The following is a 20,117-nucleotide window of genomic DNA, read 5'->3' as shown; positions in this document are numbered from 1 at the left end:
TTAACTCCTTATATTAAGAACTTGAGACTTTCTTGAAACCATCATATTTAGTGGACAACTTCTTCCTGCATCTCCATGATTTCTTTGGACACCTTCATAAACTTTTAAAATATCAAAACTGTCCTTGAGTAAAAAAGATAAAAGGAAAGTATTGTTTTACATTTTTTTCACAAGTGAAAAAGAAGGTGTTTGTTGTGGTGGTGGGGTGCAGGGTCACGATTGTGGTGCTTGAGCTCGTGGTTGAGGTGGTGAGGTGGTGCATTGTGGTGGTAGCTGTGTTGCAGTGGTGGTGGTAACTATCGTGGGTGCCGGCAGTGGTTGGCTCGTCATTCTCCTGTTTCTCTGATAAGTTATCGTGCCCTTAAATACTCATTTCCAAAATTATGTAATCCGCTCCATCAACGAATCACGTAATTCGGTGCCAAGAACAACAGTGTTCAGGATTAGATAATATGTGTGTATACCTAATCCAACCATAAACACATATTATCTAATCCATAACGTGCAAAACTCACACAAAAACCAAAACCAAAGCTACGGATTATTCAATCCAGAACACAAATAATGCAACTTTTGGATTATGCAATGCAGAACTTAATTGGATAAACCTACCGGATTATATAATCCGAAACGTTGAAAACCTAACACCTATCGGATTACATAATCTGAAACCTAATTAAAAACCCACCAGATTACATAATTCGGAACCTAACTAAAAACCAACTAGATTATGTAATCCGAAACCTAACTTAAAACTCACCGGATTACGTAATCCAATACCTATTTGTGCGAACGGTTACCGGACTACATTATGCCTTCCACCAGATTTCACTTCAAAATTAAAACCAATGAAATTACTAACCTGTAAATGTTGTAAATGAAGATGGAAGTGGAAATGAGAGATTTAGAAGAAATGAAAACTTTGAGATATGAAGAACTTGGAGAGAATGAGAAAGCTTGAAGAAGGTGGGAGATGGATGGGGGTGTGCGGTGTTGGAGTGAAGGAGAAAGGGAGAGAAGGTGAAAGTAGGTTAAACTAAATTAGGTTAAAGTTATATTTTATGTTTTTAATATTTTTTTACTGAAGAGTATAATAGTAAATGTGCTTTTAGTATGGGGTGCCAGAAGAAGCCATGGAGGTGCAGGAAGAAGTTGTCTCTTTTGCATTTACCATAATGTGAATCACAACCTTAACTTGAACCCACCACACTCTTTAATCTCGAAACCACCTATCGAAGAAGAGAAAAATTTCAAGGAGGTAGAGAAGTCCAAACTAGAAGATAAGAATGAAAATATGTCCACCTAGATTTTTTGGTTTTGAAAATTTTAGACCGCCTAACCCAAGCTATTTTATTTCCCTATGATCCTCATCCCATTATGAACTTTATTTATGACCGACTTTGGGGCTTTGAAGAATGATATGTAAAATAGGGGAAATGAATTGAGCACTGATTTGATCAAGCAGACTCTACCAACAAAAGTTAGACTTTTACCCTTCCATCTTGTCAACCTCTTCCTTATTTTTGTGTCATAGTTATGCTTCCTAGAATTTTCCCCAATCAGTATTCCTAAATAAATGAAATTCAAGGCAATTAAAAACATCAATGCAACAACACAGAATTAAGAACAAAAATAGGAGAAGAAGACACTTAGCTCTTGAAGAACCAAAGCTATAGATACCAAATGATAGCATCCTCTCATCCAAATTCAGTTTTTTCTTGAAATTTGAAGAAAATTGGGGGAAGCTTAATGGAAGGAGTGTGTCAAGGATGACTCCATTGGAGTATGGGTTCCTTGGAGTTGCATAAAGAGTAGGAAGAGTGATTAGTTCGGTCATATCACTTGGAGAGCTGAAGAAGGAGACCAAAGATGTCTATCCTAGAGAGGTTTAGACAAGGGACTGCTTAGGCTTGCAAATTGGCAGCATAACACTCATATATTTGATCTACTAAAACATGAGTCAAGCATCTCCTTATATAGGGGTAGGAGGCCAGCCAAGGGTTACAAAAAGGGTGGGAAGTTCAAATGTAATTCAGTTTGAATTAGGCACAAAAATGAGGTCACAAGGCAAACATGATCAAGTGTGCACCATGTGACCTAATTAGGTCTAATGACCAACCTAGGGTTTAATGTGGGCTGCAATTAAGCCCAACTATACCTTAGGTAGGTTTTAGAAGCCTAAACCAGACCCTAATTTACTTAAAGCAAAATTACAAGCAAATTTCCTACTTTATAATGTACACTAGGTTATGACATTTTTGAACATGTATAACAGAGTGTCTCTATCATCAGTACCAGAGTCTCAATCTTCTTGTATCCTCTTTGCCACTGCTCTAGGGGTTGGTCTTGAGCTGAGGCCTCTGCCATCAACCGTCAAGGAGAAATATCCTGGATCTTCTTTTCTTATGTTCCATGCTTGTAATGGCCAACATGGGTGGTTAATTCTTCCCTTTGGGTTCAAGAGTAATCTGTTCAAACTCTTATATATTGAGGTGATATTTATCTATAATATTTCAATTCTTGATTGACAATTGGTATTGTTAGTTTATTCTCAAAGCTTGAATTATTCTTGATTTTGATACTTAGATCTGACTGAAAAGTATTTCTAAGAATCTGACCTAAATGATAGTGCTTAACATATTTGAATGCTAGGAATATATTTGAAATGTTAATTGCTTTATAACATTTCTTCATAATGATAAGGAGTTTTTATAAATATGCGAGAAATCGATATGAATGATTTTTATATGCATTAATATCAATGAAGACTAATATTATAATTTTTTGTTAAAATACATATGAGTGAGAAGGATGAACCCCAATCTCAATTTTCCCAATTGAATCAAAAAAATCTTTTACTTTGATTTATATACATTCTTGCAAATTCAAACAAAAAACTTCCAACAAACTTTTACATATTGTTTTCTATCGTGAATATTATACTTGAGAATTCAATTGTTCCTTATGGGTTCGATATCCATCATTAGGGACAAATTTATTACTTTTGACACAGTACACTTGTCGTAAAATAGTCATCCTTGATCTTGGCTTGGAGCGAATCCCTATAGAACCAAAAGATATTTTGAATCTATTGAAGCCCAAAAAGGGGCATGAAGCCGAAAGATTTCTTTAAGGTAAAGAAAGTTAATCCGCTTAGCATATTGAATTTGCCCCAAGCAGATGCTTAATCTTCTTAAACTCCTCACTAAACTCTATAAATATAGAGGTCTCGAGGGCTCAAAAGGAAGGCTCAACGAAGGTTGAAACACATTTACATATCAAGGTATAAGACCTGAACCTAGAGGATGAAACAGAGAGAAATATTAAGGTAGAGTATCAAAGTCTAAGCTAGCCAATAACATTCAAGGATCTACGTTTTTTGTTCTTAGCTTCTCATCCTTGTGCTTCATTATAAGACTTACCATGAGTTGCTATATTTATCCTGTTGGGATTGAAAAACAATGTGATATTTCTTGAATAATTGTTATTTGTGAATGCATGTTTTCTTGAAATTCAAGTTCTATTTTTTTTATAGTATCATTAATGTTTAATGGTGAGGAAACCATTGATGCCGATGGAGCATGAATGAGAACGAAAGGCGAGGTTATGTATTTGAACCCTATCAAATCAACCAAATATGTCAACTACCAAGAATGGAATTTAGTATTTGGCTTGAACTGTTCCGTCTCAATGCAGAAGCAAGCTATTATGATGCAAGGAATTGATTATGATAGTTTATGGTTCTAGATAGCCTTGATGTAAGGAATTGACTTGGTTTGACCATAAGGAATAGTGAATTTGGATAAACATACTATTTGTAAGTAATAATAACAAAAGAGATTCACAAAGCTATTTCAATCTCAACACCCATGTTGTATGGTTATTCTTCTACTTTATTATTTTGTCAAAGTTTTAATCTCGTTCAATATTCTATTAGGATTATTATAATTAATACATAAAATCTATGAAATCCACTTTTATCATTTTCTCACCTCACTTTGATGGATATTACTACTTTTGGTAAACTTTGATTTCATGTGAATACTCTACTACAGTTGACTTAGTCTGCGAGAAAAAGATTTTAAATCTGCCCCATCACTCAGTCATGTGTTTTTTCGAAATCCGCTTTTATGATTATGCATTTTTTCTTTTTTTACCCTTATATCATGCATCACCTTATTTGCCATTAGAAAATTATCAAGTAGGTTTCTACCTGCTACAAATAGGTTGCTTTTTATTTATAATTCTTGGAAGAATTCTCTTAAATCTATTTGTTAAGAGTTTGGAAATTATTTTGTACATGCACCTGATTAAAGAGATTGGTCTGTATTCCTTTGGATCTTAGGGATAAGGATGATAAAATAAGTACTACAATCTTTAGTCCAGGAGCTATACTTATGAAAATGATATACATATCTCTTTTGGGGTGTCTCAATGGTTTTTAATGAAATTGAAATTGTACCCAAACTAGGATATAAGCATTTGCTAACCTTACATTCTCAGAGTACTTCCTTCTTAGACTTCTTTCCCTGTGAATCTTGTTATCGGCTCATTGTTGTCATCCAATGTTATGGATGGAAAAGGAATCTCTTCCAGATTTAAGATTGTTTTTTCTTTTTCCTAAATATGTTCTTGAAATGATTTTTTATTTCCTCTTTAATCTTGTTTGGTTCTTCCACCACTCTCCATCTACATTTAATCTCTTTATGTCCTTCAATCTTGTCTGATTTATTACATAAATGATAATATCTAAAATTTGTATCTCAGAGTTATCCGTTTTGATCTTTATTTTTTTATTGTATAGAATCTCCTGTTTAAAGCTATTTTTCTTTGGATACATGTAAAGTTGGTTGATGTTTTTAAATTGGTTTCTAATTAGCTACCAAAGTTTTAATTATCAACTTTAGAAGCTAAATAATTGGTAGTTAAAACCTTAATAGCTAATTTGATACAAATTTAAAAACTATTTATTAATAATATAAATTAATTTAGATACCAATAATTTGTTTAGTCTCTAAAATAATATCTAATTTAGTCAATATAGCAATTAATTATTTTTTGTCTCTAAAATTGATTTCAAGTTAATGATTTTTCTAGTAACGTGAGTTTGATACTGGAAAATATTTTATGAAAACCTAACTTGTCCAACATGTTTTTGAAAAATATAATGTTTTAAATCACCATAAAAAAGGTAGATTAGTAAGGTAAAAGTCTAACACCTAAAATTTTGATTAAATACTAAAAACGGTTAAATTAAAACATGGTCATACTTTATTTCTAAGATGATAGCTCTAATCAAACAAAAATAATGTAAGAGAATGTTTTTTCTGAAAGCCCATTCAACAATGCAATTTTTTTTTACGTCTAAGATAGAACAAATATAATTAGAGGATAAACACATACAACTAAACGAATGTTTCCTAATTTCATTTGTCAAATAAATCCTTTACTAATATTATTCAAAGTGTTTATTTAGTTTTAATTTTAACTTTTATACATTCTATTGAGCTAACCTCGTACAAATTTATGTACCTAATACCTAATAATAACACAGATATTGATGTCGTAATTTTTCTACATTATCATTGCGATAACATTTTTTAATAGACAAGATTCAAACGTTTAAAATATAAAAAGACTACTTACTTTTTTAACTTTGAGTAAAGGTGCATAAGATTCCTAGATTTGATAAGGCCAAACACCTATTTAGCAAAAGAATTTCATAAAATATTGCCATATGATATAACTAAATAAAAAGAATTAAACTTTTCTGAAAAAGGAAATACAATTGAGTGCAACTGCTCCCTTTATAGAGCTTAGTTTAGTTAACTTTATATTAATAATAAACTAATGACAATTAATTAATCAATTACATATTGTAAAAGAAATTTGTCACATAGTTTGGTGGGTTACATGACATCACCATATTGATTATTTTCATCAAAAATCATATTTTTTTAAACTATTCATAATATATATTATTCTATTTAGTTTTAGTAATTAAGAAGTGATTACAAATTTATTAAATTTTAAATAAGTTTTATATAATTCACTACGATAATATTTATTATCACAAATTTATAAATATTTATTGTAAATAATTGTAATCCTGATACGACGCTTTTCTTTATAATTTATGTATATAATTATTCTTTTTAGAGGAAGAGATATTAGCTCATTTCATTAATAAAGAATGGATAAAGAAGGTTTTTTAGATGAATTAATTTTGATTAATCTGTGAGGTTGAATGATGAAATTTTATAAAAGAGATTTTAATGTTTTACAAAATTTCCAGACACCTTAAATTCGTATATTTACAGTTTTAAAATTTATTTATAAAAGAATTGGATACCTCAACTAGTCTCTTATTTTAATTTAGTCTTTCTACCGATCTGATGAAAGAAATTATAAAGACTGAAGTGAGTACACGTAGGAACCAACTCAAAACATGGTGACAAGGATAATTAATCTTGATTATTGGAGTTGGATGAAATACATTCATAAGTGGAATCTCAACTCAACATTTTGTAATGGAAAGAGATAATCTATACATAATTTGACAATGTGTGAACAATATTGTCTAGAAGAGAATTTATATTTTCATTATACTCATAAAAAAATTGTCTCGTGTTCTTCTTTTGTATAACGAATATTCCTATTCACATATGTCATATGTATGTACATAAATATTTATTTATTATTCTTTAATTTGACCGGTATGCATCAACATGTGTTTTGTTCCAACAAAGTTACTTAGAAAAGAAAAGTGTGAATGAACCATTTTTTTTTTATCAGCAAGAAAAAAGAAATGGATCACTTTAAGGGTGATTCAACCCTTATACAGAATTCAACACACAAGACTCATCTATTCCTTCCCAATTTATCTATACCATACACGACTTACATAAAATCAAACTACCCAACCAAAAGAGTCAATAAAATCCTTCTTACAAAAACAAACTACCGCAAAATTCAAAGTCACTTAATCAAACACATACATGCCAGAGAGTCGATGCACCACTCAGAGTAAAAAAAAAAAAAGGTAAGAGCATATTTAGACATTATCCAAGACCATACCTTTAGTTGAGTCAAGGTGAATATTTCTAAATGATCTATCACTCCATCTTTGAAAAATATACTTATTCATGTGTTTCCAAATTTCACCAAAGATTGCAATCCAAACTCTTCCCCAAACCACGTTTACCTGATTAGGGACGTTTATTAATTTGAAATGTGAGAAATGTGATACAGGGTCTTGATGATTTACCGATGTTAACCCCAACCAGACATAACACTTATTTCAAACCAGTCAAGTGACCCTGCATTTGAAAAACAAATGTTTTGTTGACTCCACTTCCATCCTACAGAAACAACACAGGTTGTCGTGATTGTGTTCGCTGATGTCCACTAAAATTAGGGCGAAGAAAAGTATGGATTTACTCTCATCCTTACCTCACAAAGTTGGGCAAAGTCACTTATGTAAATATGAAAATAGTTTGAGTGCTATGTGCATACAATTTATAAACTTGTATTTTAAATATTTTAAAAAAAATCTCACACTTATCTCACTTACCAATTTAAATAAAAAATTTCAACAAATTCACTCTACATACCTTAATTTAAACAACCTTACTTGTATTTTTTTTTCTCAAATCTCTCCAAATCTATTCTTTTAAATCTTAGGCAATTGCTTCCTGCACCATATCACTGCACCCGATCTTAGCGAAAAAGACGAAACTGTCCTAAAAAAAATTTCTGAAATATGTGTTCCGGATATTTTTTTCCGCAACGAAATTTTATATTACGGATTTTTTTATCCGGAATTGATTTTTTATTTTTGTTTCCGGATTTTTATTTCCGAAACACAATTATTTCTTTTCCAGATTTTTTTTTTCGGAATGTATTATTTTTCAATTCCGGATTTTTTTGTCCGAAATAGAATTTTAATTTTGGTTTCCGGATTTTTATTTCCGAAACTCAATAATTACTTCCGGATTTATTTTTCCAGAATATATTATTTTCAATTCCGAATTTTTATTTCCGGAATTAAGGGCATTTTTGGAAATTAAAAAAATATGTTGGGTGCAGGTTAAAAATGATTGGATGCAGGAGCATTTGCCTAAATCTTAAGACATCTCTTTCCTAACCCCAAACAAATTATTAGTGTTGAAGTCTCCGCAAGTCTCCTGAGATTGCGCGAACTTAAAGAAATTGATGAAACTTAATATTCTTAACAAATATTAAATAACGTTCTCAATAGAATTAAAACAAAAGTAATCAAAATAAATTTGTTAATAAAAAATATTAATCATTAAAAATTATTTAAAATTTAATTGTATACATAAAATTTAATTTATTTTTAAAAAGATTATTATTTTAAAACTTGTATTTTGTAGTACAATATATTTAAATTTATTTTTAAGAAAAGTTAAATTTATTTGCACTAATAGTTTACTGTTTAATTTTATTTGAATTATTTTTTAAAATTATTTTTTATTTAAGTTTATTTTTAAAATTATTTTTTATTTAAGTTTATTTTTAAAATTATTTTATTTAAAATTAAGGAAAATAAAAATAAAAATATCTACCATAGGTATTGGTATCCGCAAATATAAAAAAAAAATTACAAATATCTTTTTATAGATGGCCACTAGATAGCTGAACATGTAATGAGACAACTTTTCATACGTGAGAGTAGATAGGTGTTATTCTTATCCATCACATTCCCATCCTCAATCCTAATATGTAAATAACATCTTTCAATGCGTCATGATTATGATAACTGTATTATTTAAATTATGGGAAAACTTAGCTAATTAAGGAAACATACTAAGGAATGTTTGAAATCAATAAAAAAAACATAGGAAACCTTTAACAGGTATGCTCGTAAGTTACATAAAAAAATTTGAGACATAGAATGTGATAATAATATTATTGTAACAAATATCCTTGTCAGTTAAAAGAATATAAATTTGTACTAGTGCTTTGACGCACTGCAAGTCACAATTGTCTTATTTAAAATGCTTACAAATAGAAGACTTATCTACCAAAACCAACTAACAATTAATTTTATGTAAAATATCAATATATTTTGCATTCACTTGTTAAGAGTTTGAGTGTTAAATCATAGAAGTCATACTAACGAACGATATGATAGTATATCATATTTGTAAAATTTGTACTTTGTAAAACTTTACAGTTTTTAATTGTATATCATTTATTGTGAAGATCATCCTTGTATCTTAAACAAAAAATTTATTATAGTCAAAAGTCTTAGTTAAGAAATATTTTAAAAGACAGATGTTTTTTTTTATCGTAAAAAGAGATAAATGAGATATGAATTTATATAGTTGTAAGTTAATGGTTACTTCTTCAACTAAGATTGATAATAGGATTCATTTAACAATTTCTCAATATTTGGTGTGAGAGGGAAAAATTAAAACGTCCATCATTCACCTTTCGGTGGCATACAATTTGCATATGGTTTCATTTTTATTTTTTTTTTTGTAACCAAATTCATATTATAGCTTTGCATTAACACAAATCATGTAAGACGTCACTCACCTCTTAATTTAATTTAGGACAATTTGTTTGTATGACATTTTTCCATCAATCCTTCATGTAACTTTTATCTATCAACCATGTATAATCTTATAAAAGTAATATCATCTGAATACATCTCTTACAATCCAAAATTATGGATGATATCGTTTTTAAGAATTATAATCTGATTAAAGATTTTTTTTTATATTACTATTTAAATGTATTTAGTAATTTAAATTATAATCACTAAAAGAAAAGATACACTTTGTGTTTCTCTTTATTTTTAAAAATAAAAAAATTAGTAAAAGCTAAATTATAAAGTGAATGGTTTTCAGTTGCAGTTAATAATTTGAGTGATTTAAAGTTAAATAAATTAAATAGATATTTATTAAAAAAAGTTACACAGATAATATCAAATACAAAAAATGTATATATCAAAATCTTATATTTTTTTATATGGGTGTTTCTTCCTTCATAACAACAGTTTTTTCCTTGTAACCCGACAATTTCAAAAAGACTCTTTTATCTTTTTTGAAAATGACTTATAGATTAGTTTTTTAAAATATTTCCAAAACATACTTTTGGAAATTCATAAAATATATTTTTAAAAAACATTTTCTGAAACAAAATTTTCAGAATAAACTTTCCAAAAAATATTATATATATTCTAGAATGTGTTTTGTGGAATAATTTTTCCAAAGTATATTATGGAAAAAGTTAGATAGGACATTTTAATATTTTTTTCTTAATTGATGGAATGCAGAAAAAAATTGACGAGGTACTGAAAGAAACACCCCTTTAATATATTATTATATATGATAAAAAAAAGTTGTAAAATTATATTTGAAAGGGATTAAATTGATTTTTTAAGTCTAACTCAACCCCATAAAATCGGCTCATGGAGTGAGGTTTCCACCCACTTATATACAATGAAATGTACTAATCAGCTTGTGCGTGGGATAACATGTTATGGGTGGTCCGATATCAGCCCGATAGCGGGTGACCTGATAAGACCAACAAACATTCGCTAGGATAGACTCGAAAATGACTCTGATACCGTATTACAAAGTGGACTTTAAACCTAACTCAACCCCATAAAACCAGTTCATGGGGTGAAGTTTACACCCACTTATATACAATGAAATGTACTAATTTCTAGTCGATGTAGGATCTCCAACGTTTCATTTTCTCATTTTGTTTCCAATGATGGACTAATTTTAGCAAAAAAATAACTTACAATTTACAAATAACTTGATATTATTTTGTCATTATTTGACTAAGAATGTGTTGCATGCAATTTATGCTGTTTAAGAGTTTCCAAAATCGTTTATGACGCACCAATCAGCTAGATTAAGAGAGAAATACGGAGCTGGCAAGCGTATGCCAATTCAGCATTTATAAGTTTTGCTATTCTGCTAAACTAAATTACCTCAAATTTTCAAAGATCCAGCTAATCAAACAGAATGATTAGTTTTATTTACTCGGTTTAACAATGAAAATCACTAAGAATACATCCTGTGGTGCAAAGAGATATGTCACTACAATTCAGAATTGATCATCTAACTTCAAAGACAACAGAAATATTTCAAAACAACGGAATGAAGAAATGCTAAATGGATACAAACACAACACATTGAACAGTCACAGTCACCAGAAGACTTCTGCAACAATATAACCAGGATTGGGAACTAATCTAGTATATCACACATGGCCATTTACAGTATATACACATAACCAAAACAGTAACATTAATGGAACAGTAATATGATTATATGACAGTTGATTTTCTTTTAATGGAAAATTCTAAGAAAAGAAGAAGCATTTGGCCAAAAGGTATTAGTACAGAGACACATGGAAGAAATCTACATTAAAATGGCTGCCTAACTAGTTGCATTTACAATCCAGTAGTGAAAATAATATGGGGCAAATATGACAATCTCAGAAAGCGTCTGCTAGCAAATCATATTAAGTGAAGGATGAGCATTGAGACTCTACCAAGGGTCAGCATCCAAAATTGTTGTTTATCCTGCTGTCTGTATATGCCCATCCACAAGGAATATTGTCTTCGTGGGGATTAATCAAAAACTTACTTCAATGGGTCCGGATATCCTGAAGATAGTGCCCAATTTGCTGAGCACCAATATATAGCACATCGGCAACAAGAAAGACTCCAATCTATGCAACAAATGTCAAACTTGTGAATGTCCAGATTAAGAAATAAAATATACAAGTGAAGGTCCACAATGGATAAAATACCAGGCGTGCAGAAAACACTAATCTATATCCCCAACCTTCCTTGGCTGCAGCTGCTCTTTGTTGATCAGTCCAACTGGAAATAGTTATGAAGTCAAGAAATTTGCAACCATATCCTAATTTTTTTAATATATAAAATCACATTTGAAGGCTGCAAATTGTAATCAAAATTATATAAAACTATCATGAAATTCTGTGCAACAAGCAATGAACAACCGGCTACATATAAATCTTCATCAACTAGAGACTAGATCATTACTCAAATCTGCATAGTATTCTCTGTTGATATAGAAACTTAAAGTTTAAAGATTTTATGCTACCAAGCTTGAAGATTTGATACTTCCAACCATAATATGCTATGATTATGATGATGCAAGGTGTCAGTATATGTGTATATTTGTCTCATTATAATTCACCACCACTCCTTTAGCTTCTCAGGTTATAGAAGCTTTCTGCAATGTGTGAATCAATAAGAATTAATTTAAAGAGAGGCTATTTGCACGACCATGTGTTTCTTCACATTTTTACAAAAAAACCTTTCATATTTCATTTTTTCTCCTTCTTTAATATTCCTCATACAAAACTATTACCCATCTTCTTTTTCTTCATACATCCCTATTTACCTTCCGTAGCTTCGTAACGATGTGTTATGGTTGGTTGAAGATGTTAATCTTGAGTTTGGGTTGTAATTTGTGATATGTTGTAAATCCTTGATCCTACTTTGGTTAAGTAGGTGCTTTATTTGGAAATATTTTAGCCTTGTTTGAAATGTTAAGTTCTGTTTTAATAGATTAAAAAGTGTTTTAATTTGATAAAATGTTTTTAGATTTGCTGAGTTTGCAAGAAAGAACACTTTAATCAATTAAAAATACAAATTAATTGATTAAAACCACTTAAACATTTCATAGTTTTACGGGATTAAAATCTGCAACAGGACATCAATTTATGTTTTAATGGATTAGAACATATTTTAATCGATTAAAACTGACGACTTTATATAAGAGATATCTCAATCAATCTGTAATCAATCATATAAAAATTGGAAAAAGTTCTAAATCATTTCTAAACATAATAGATTGAGCACTTCTTTAGTGAATCAGTTACTTCAAGATAACAGATTGAGCAAATCACATTGTAATCACCTTTATATTTTTTCTTCATCTTGTGTTACAACTTGTCCAGGTGATCTTGTTCCTTTTAATAATTTCTCTAGTGTATTTGATCTTGAGTGGGGTTGTTAAGAGTGCTTGTGATAGGGTTTCACAAGTGTTGATAGAAAATCTTGTAGGGTTCAAGATTTTGTTGTGTGTATTGTATTTTCTTGTTTTCTTGAAGGGTTCTTGTAAAACTTGAAAATATAGTGCACTTGTCTAATCATGGTGGTCAGGCAATTGGAACTTGTGCTAGAGTGAACCAGTACAAATTCTGGTATTATTCTCTTCTCTCGTTCCTTTTCTATTGATATACTATTCATTATCCATACTTGATATTTTTGGAACTTAAAAAACCCTTAATATTGCATCTCAAATATTTGTAAACCTTGATCTAGTAAAAATTACTCATCTTATTCCATAGTTCAATGTACCCCTCCTCTTGAACTCAACCTATAATTCTAAAATTCACTTGATGTTAAAATTTTTATTGTGACGTAACCAGGAAATTAGGCTACGCAGCTTTGTGTTACGATTGCCAGCAAACATTGACAGAATCATTTATGATGAATTCTAGGCAATCTGAAAATACAAAACGCATTTCCCCTATCTCTACAGTTTTCTGCACCAAGGATGAACGGAAGCTAAACTTGTGAGAAAATATTTACAATTTTAGCTCAAAGTTTTTATAAAAACTGCTTATCATCTGCCAGACAACAAATTTCATCATTCATGGAGCTTCAATATGCATAACCTATAATGTATTTTTTTTCAAAGTCAATGTTTAAAATCCTGGATAGTGGGGTGTAGCAGCTGGTTCCAGAAACACTATGGCAGATAGCAGAACAGATGCATTTCGAATTTTTTTATGGTTTGTATAATATACACATAGTTCTCAAAAATGATAAAAGTTTCTCAAAATTAAAACATTCATAGTTAACAATATGAAGGCATAGATGTCTTAAACAAAACATACAAGTAAAGACCAACAGAAATCAAATACAAGTTTCCTAGATTGGAATCATCAGTCATCATCTTCTAAAGCCAAGTCTTCTTTATCTTTTCACTATTATTACATCTATGGATTTCAATTTTGGAAATTAAAATCCCAAAGATGACCCTTCAAGATGGACAGTAAGGATTGTAAAATATCCATTTTTCAGCCTCCCCTGTAGTGAATAGAGGTTCTTATACTGTTACCCCAATATTGCATGCTATTTAAAACCCTGGTCCAAGTCATAATCAAACCATAATAGGGTGATTTTGAACAAAGATTTTGTACTGGTGTTTCCAATCAATTATAAATGTGTAAGAAGTATGATAGATCTTGGTATTACTCAAGGTGACAAAAACCAGAAAAATAGTAAATCAGAGAATTCTCCCCTGCTCTGTCTGTCACAATAATCACCCCACAATTACCAAAATGATTGCCTCCCTCTCTCTCTCCCCCCCCCCTAGCTCTTTGTTCTCTTTTTTCTCCCACAGATTTCTGCTATCTCAATCTACCACATGTGCAGTTAGTTACTACCACTCAGCATAATAGACTCATTCCTGCCAGTGTCCTTTTTGCTACTCCTGTGGTAGAAATAATTCAAAGACCTGTGCCGTTGAGGCCCATCAATACCCTCCCCAACAAGCGACATCTTGTCTGCAAGGTGGAATAGGGGAAAAACAGCCTGAATAACCTCATAATCTTCCCAGGAGCTATCTTATGTGGGCAAGTCAGTCCATTTTATCAGTACTTGCCACTTCCCATTCAGCAGTTTCCTTGTAGCCAACACTTGCTCTGGTTCCACCATCAATTCAAACTCATTTGAGAGGAACTTGGGAAGTTCTTGACTCAGTTGGTAGGATGGTAAAGCCTTCTTTAACTGTGAAACATGGAACACCGCGTGCAATCTTGAGTTGTCTGGCAGTTGTAATTTCCACTTTCCCAATTCTGTCCAAAAGACCTTGAATGGCCCATAGAACTTAGGACTGAGTTTTTCATTAATGTGTCTAGCTAGTTACCATAATTTATAGGGCTGGGCTTTCAAGTACATCATGTCTCTTACCTGAAATTCCACCTACCCCTGTGAGCCTGTTCTTTCATTCTCCCTTGTGCTTTGAACCAAAGACAACCTTTAGAAACTAAATAATGAGGATGTGACTTTGGATCCCTCACAATCTCCAGCATAATCCCCCAAAGCAGCTCATCAACCACAAATTCTTTATTATTTCCACCAAATCAGCATTGATGACCATTGAAATTGCACCATAGTCCATTACGTGAAATAATGCATCTGCTGCCTTACTTTTTATGTCGTTGTAACAACGGAAAAACCACCTTGAAATGGGCAATATGTGAATTAAAATCTTTGTAGTACATGAGAATGTCAAAAAAAAAAAACAAATCTCCGCAAATATGATCGGAATATGTTGTTCATGAAAGCTTAGAATGTGGAAGGAGCATTTGTGAGGCCAAATGGCATTAGTAGGTATTTGTAATGCCCTTCATGTGTCCAAAATTTTGTCTTATGAATATCCTCTTTCCACATGCATTTCTAATGATAGCATGTGGTATCCCCTCCAATTTGGAGACTTGAGATCCAACTTGGAAACAATGGTATCCCCTCCAAGCCAATTCAATAACTCCTCGGTAACCAGAATGGGAAACTTATTTGGAAAGGTGATCCTATTCAGAGCCTTATAATCCACACAAATGCATTAGCTACCATCTTTTTTCTTAACCAAAATTAATGGACTATCATAAGAACTAGTGCTAGGTAGAAGCAAACCTGAAGCCAACATATCATGAACAAATTTCTCAATCTCTTTTTTATGACTATGAGGATGCCTACAGGGACGAATAATGGGAATTTGAGCTCCTTCCTTTAAGGCAATTGCTTGGTCACATTCTCTCTTGGGTGGTAAAGTGGTGCTCTCCTTTAACAGATGTTTGAATTCCAATAATAGCTCTTTTAAATTTTCAAGGGTCTCTTCTATTAAAATTAAGGGATGACTCCATGTTAATCACATTCATCATCCCCAGTCAACATAAAAAGCTTCTACCTCATTCCTTAACTCCTTTCCAGCTTTTAAGGATGTCATAGTTCTGGATAAAGTTGTATCACCCTCAATTTCAATTACTCAACCATCCTTTAGCACCTCTATTAAGTGTTGTTGCAAATCTGCCAAAAACTTGCCTAAACATTTTAGCCATTCATATCCCAAAATTACATCCACCCCTACCAACTCAAATAAAAAGAAATCTAGCTCTATCTTCAATTAAAACTCCACCCCTTTACAAACTCCCTGGCTTCCTAACCTCTGGCCACTCCCAACCTCCACAAAATAACCCTTGGTCTCCTTTAATGGAATATTCATCTCCACAATTAGACTCGAGGACAAAAAATTATGAGGCATTGGAGTCCACCAAAACTATGACCTTCTTGCCCGTGATAGTTCCCCATAACTTTAGGGAATATTTTGAAATCATCCACGTAATGTTACTTGCATGTAGACGCATATTCATCTACCCCTCCATTACCTTCCTCGCCCTAACTATCCTTCTCTTCTTTCTCCCTCTCACCAAATAAAATCACATGAAGTTGCTTATTGCGACACATGTTGCCATGAGTGTAAGGCTTTTCACACCAGAAACACAAATTCCTTCATCTCCTATCATTATCTTCCTCCTCTTTCAATTTTTTGAAGCTCCATCCTCTTTGATTTGAGTTTGTGGCACTTTTTTCTCCTGAGTTTGCCCCTATTTGGTTGGGCTCTCCTCGACTCTCACCTGAATGAGAGTGTGGGAGATTTCTCCTCGAGAGATCTTGGGCCCCAACTCTTCTTCCGGCCCAAACTGGTTTTTGTGTAGCTAGCCCACGAACTCATGTCATCGACCCAGTAAGTGATACCTTTTTTCCACTTTTTGTGTCATCTCCATCAAAGTTAGTAGATCTCCCGAGCTAACTATCGTGACCTCGTCCTTCAAACCATTCATGAAAGCTACCTTCATGAACCCTCGTCTACAAATTGGAGAGTTGAAAGAAGTTTGAACTACTCAGATACTCCATGAATGAACCTTTTGTCTCAGACCCTTTAAAGCTTCATATGGGTTTTCCATTGACGCTGACTGAAATCTTTCCAACATCACCCTCATCATTTCTTCTAACTGTTTGTGGAAAGTTTTCTAGATGGAGGCTTGCAGCCCTTCCAACCTTTGTTCCACGCTTTCCATGTCAACACCATCCAAAGGCTCCCAAGATTGGGAGCTTTGATACCATATTGGTAGGTCCTAGTATTACTCAAGGTGACAAAAACCAAAAAATAAGGTAAATCAGAGAATTCTCTCCCTGCCTTGTGACAATAATCATACCCACAATTACCAAAATGATTGCCTCCCTCTCTCTCCCTACTACTAGCTCTTTATTATGTTTTTCTCTCATAGAGATTTTCGCCATCTCAATATGCCATGTGTGCAGTAAGTTACCACCACTCAGCATAACAAACTCATTCCTGCCAGTGCCCTTTTCGCCCCTCCTGCGGTAGAAATATTTCAAAGGCCTACCTATGTCATTGAGGCCCGTAAAAGTATGTATAACATTCTAATGTGGCAAGAATTCATTGTAAAAACATTGCTAACAGTATAGATTATAAAATAACTTAAATAGTCACCCAAGGAATTCTGACACGCCACCAATTCCAGCAAATTTGAGAGGTGTTGGGCCCTCTACAATGAGATCCTGCTCCAAATTAAATTAGGTAAAAAAGGAATGAGCTCACCAGATCAGCCAATTTTCTTTTCCCATGCTTGATTAAAGTAAATCAAATACAAATTCCAGAAAATTTAAACAGGAAAACATGCCTCTTCTTCAGCAGCTTCAAATCCTCCTTGAACCCAAAACAGATTTTTATAACCAGCATTATACAGTAGTTCACAAGCAGCAAGTGATCTAGCAAGAAAATGAAGTTCAATAAACTATACAAAAACTGTGTTGTTAATTTGATACTAGTTAAACAATCAGAGATTCTTTCATACACCAGAATTCAAGGAGCCAAAGATTGGAAAACTGGAATAGGATTAAAAGTGCCAGAGGAAGTACCAAATAAATTTTAACCAAACAGACAATAAGAATCAGAAACAACAAAATTGAGGGTGCATTCAATCAATTGAGTGTATAAATCTCACCTCAGTCCCTTCTGGCATCCAACAATTAATTCAGAATCTTTGGGGAACTTTTCCGCAACTTTGGCTAAGAACTGGCTGTTGAAGAGAAGAAAGACATGAATTATAAACCATGTACATAGAGAACAAATCAGAAGAGCAAATGATAGTTTATGATACCTGTCATAAGATAGTGTAGGCATGCCACTCCACCAACCTCCTGTTCAACACAAAAGAAGTGATATTAGTACATGTCTAATGAAATGTTCCAATTTATTTTACAAATTTAAAAAGTCTATCAAAAGAATTAATAATGAAAGAGTCGGCATGGAATTTTTAATACCCATAACAAAATTTGTGACTTTTCTGGGAACGGTTCCAAAATCTAGCTTATTATCAACATCAAATATAGGAATCCAGGTTGAAGCTCTCACCCATGCCTTCAAAATGCACAAAAAGAACAAGCAAAGATCACAACAATGAAGCGAAAATACAGGCAAAAGAGTTCAATTACTTATTTGCAATAAGAAAAAAAATAGTATTATGAACAAAGTTAAATTCATAGGGAAATGCATCTGATGCTTTCTTTACAGCTACCAAGATCAATTACCATCATGGTAATTAGCTTCGATGATGTCTGACCACAGCAATAACGTGTATAAAATGTCAAATTGTTCCACTTATATTCCCCTGCTATAATGCAATCGCTAAAAGGTAAACAAAAGCAACACCTGATTTCAAAGACAAACCTTTTTGTGTTCATTCGAGGGACGGACATCTAGAAGGGGCTTGCTTGAAAGCTGAACTGCGTACCCAGCTTCCCTTGGGGTAAGAACTTTAACTTTTCCATCCCTGATCTACAAAACAAGCAAGCAGACCGCGTGAAAAATTCATAGGGTCCACTCCATATTTGAGTCAACGCCATGGTCATAAAGGGGTTAATCACACAAGAACAAGATATCTTATCAATTATCATACTGTTCTACTATTGAGAAATCCAAAACAATGAATACTATAAGAATAAACCACAAGCAAGATTGTGAAAATTCAATTCGACTCTAAACTCCTCATTAGTAATCAGTCCACATGCATTTTGCTAATAAGCCTTTACATTACAGTAGTGGTTTGGTAGTAATTCTTAGCATTGCGAACAAATGCAGCTACAATTGTGGCTGTGATGAAAAAAACAAGTTGATGAAATTGAAAAATACCAGAGCCTCCCATCTCTTTCTGGCAGCAGCCATATCCCTCACTTGCTTCAATTCATAATCTTCATTCTCTGCTTGTACACGTACCAAGCTCTTTCTCTGCAAAACAGAAACCCAGTTATCATTATTCCAAGTGGGACCCAGAAAACAAAACAAACCCCTATAAAGAAAGAATGAATGAATGAATACCAAAGTGAGGGTTCTAGCTTTGACAGAAGGATTGAGTTGTAAGGAAGAAGAGAGTGAAGCATAATTAGAAGAAGCAGAGAGAGAAATGTGGTTATTTGTGAGAGTATTTATGGGAAGAAGAGATAGTGCTTCCATTGGAGCTCAGAAGGACGAAAGAAGCTCCGATTCTTCTAATTCCCTATCCTCTGCAATCTGCATCATACCCTACCTTCTTCTTACTCACCTCATCTTCAACCATCTTCCTTCAAACAGTAATTTTTTATTTTAATTTAATACACCTCTTTAATTTAACACTTTCATAAACTTCAATTGAAGACTTTGCTTCAAAATCAAACCTTTGATATTTTATTACAATATTATTACTTGGAGCATGATAGTGACTCCTCTTTTTAGAAACATACTCATTTTAACCTGTTACACTATAAAACGAAATTTATAAATAGTTTTATAAATTTTACAATTTTTTTTGGCTAATTTATAATTTTACAATCTATTTTATGGTGGAATCATTAATTATTAATTTAACAATTATCAGTTTTCAGTATTTTGTGGATAGATAATTCTTTTTTTTATCACATGAACTAGATATATCAGAATTATTTTAGAAATTAATGTTACATTATT

The 20,117-nt window shown here is 32.3% G+C and overlaps 1 protein-coding gene across 2 annotated transcripts; it reads right to left on the bottom strand.

Moving 5' to 3' along the window:
• Positions 1 to 11,308: 11,308 nt before the first annotated feature.
• On the bottom strand, positions 11,309 to 19,824 carry LOC137820395 (Rhodanese/Cell cycle control phosphatase superfamily protein). Of its 2 annotated transcripts, XM_068624467.2 has the most exons (10): positions 19,494 to 19,824; positions 19,308 to 19,403; positions 18,846 to 18,953; positions 18,440 to 18,536; positions 18,277 to 18,316; positions 18,121 to 18,195; positions 17,797 to 17,884; positions 17,607 to 17,674; positions 11,800 to 11,872; positions 11,309 to 11,718 (listed from the first exon to the last, which is right to left on the bottom strand). In XM_068624467.2, exons 1-10 carry the CDS (start codon positions 19,626 to 19,628, stop codon positions 11,635 to 11,637), a joined length of 864 nt encoding a protein of 287 aa, XP_068480568.1. In that variant the 5' UTR covers positions 19,629 to 19,824; the 3' UTR covers positions 11,309 to 11,634. The 2 variants fall into 2 exon arrangements, with proteins under 2 accessions (XP_068480568.1, XP_090151552.1); XM_090295426.1 differs by lacking the exons at positions 17,607 to 17,674; positions 17,797 to 17,884 and having other exon boundaries at positions 19,494 to 19,812.
• Positions 19,825 to 20,117: the final 293 nt, after the last annotated feature.

The sequence above is a fragment of the Phaseolus vulgaris genome, chromosome 9 (assembly GCF_051622355.1).
Source record: "Phaseolus vulgaris cultivar YP4 chromosome 9, ASM5162235v1, whole genome shotgun sequence".
Lineage (NCBI taxonomy): Eukaryota > Viridiplantae > Streptophyta > Magnoliopsida > Fabales > Fabaceae > Phaseolus > Phaseolus vulgaris.
This window is presented reverse-complemented; position numbering and strand designations above follow the sequence as displayed.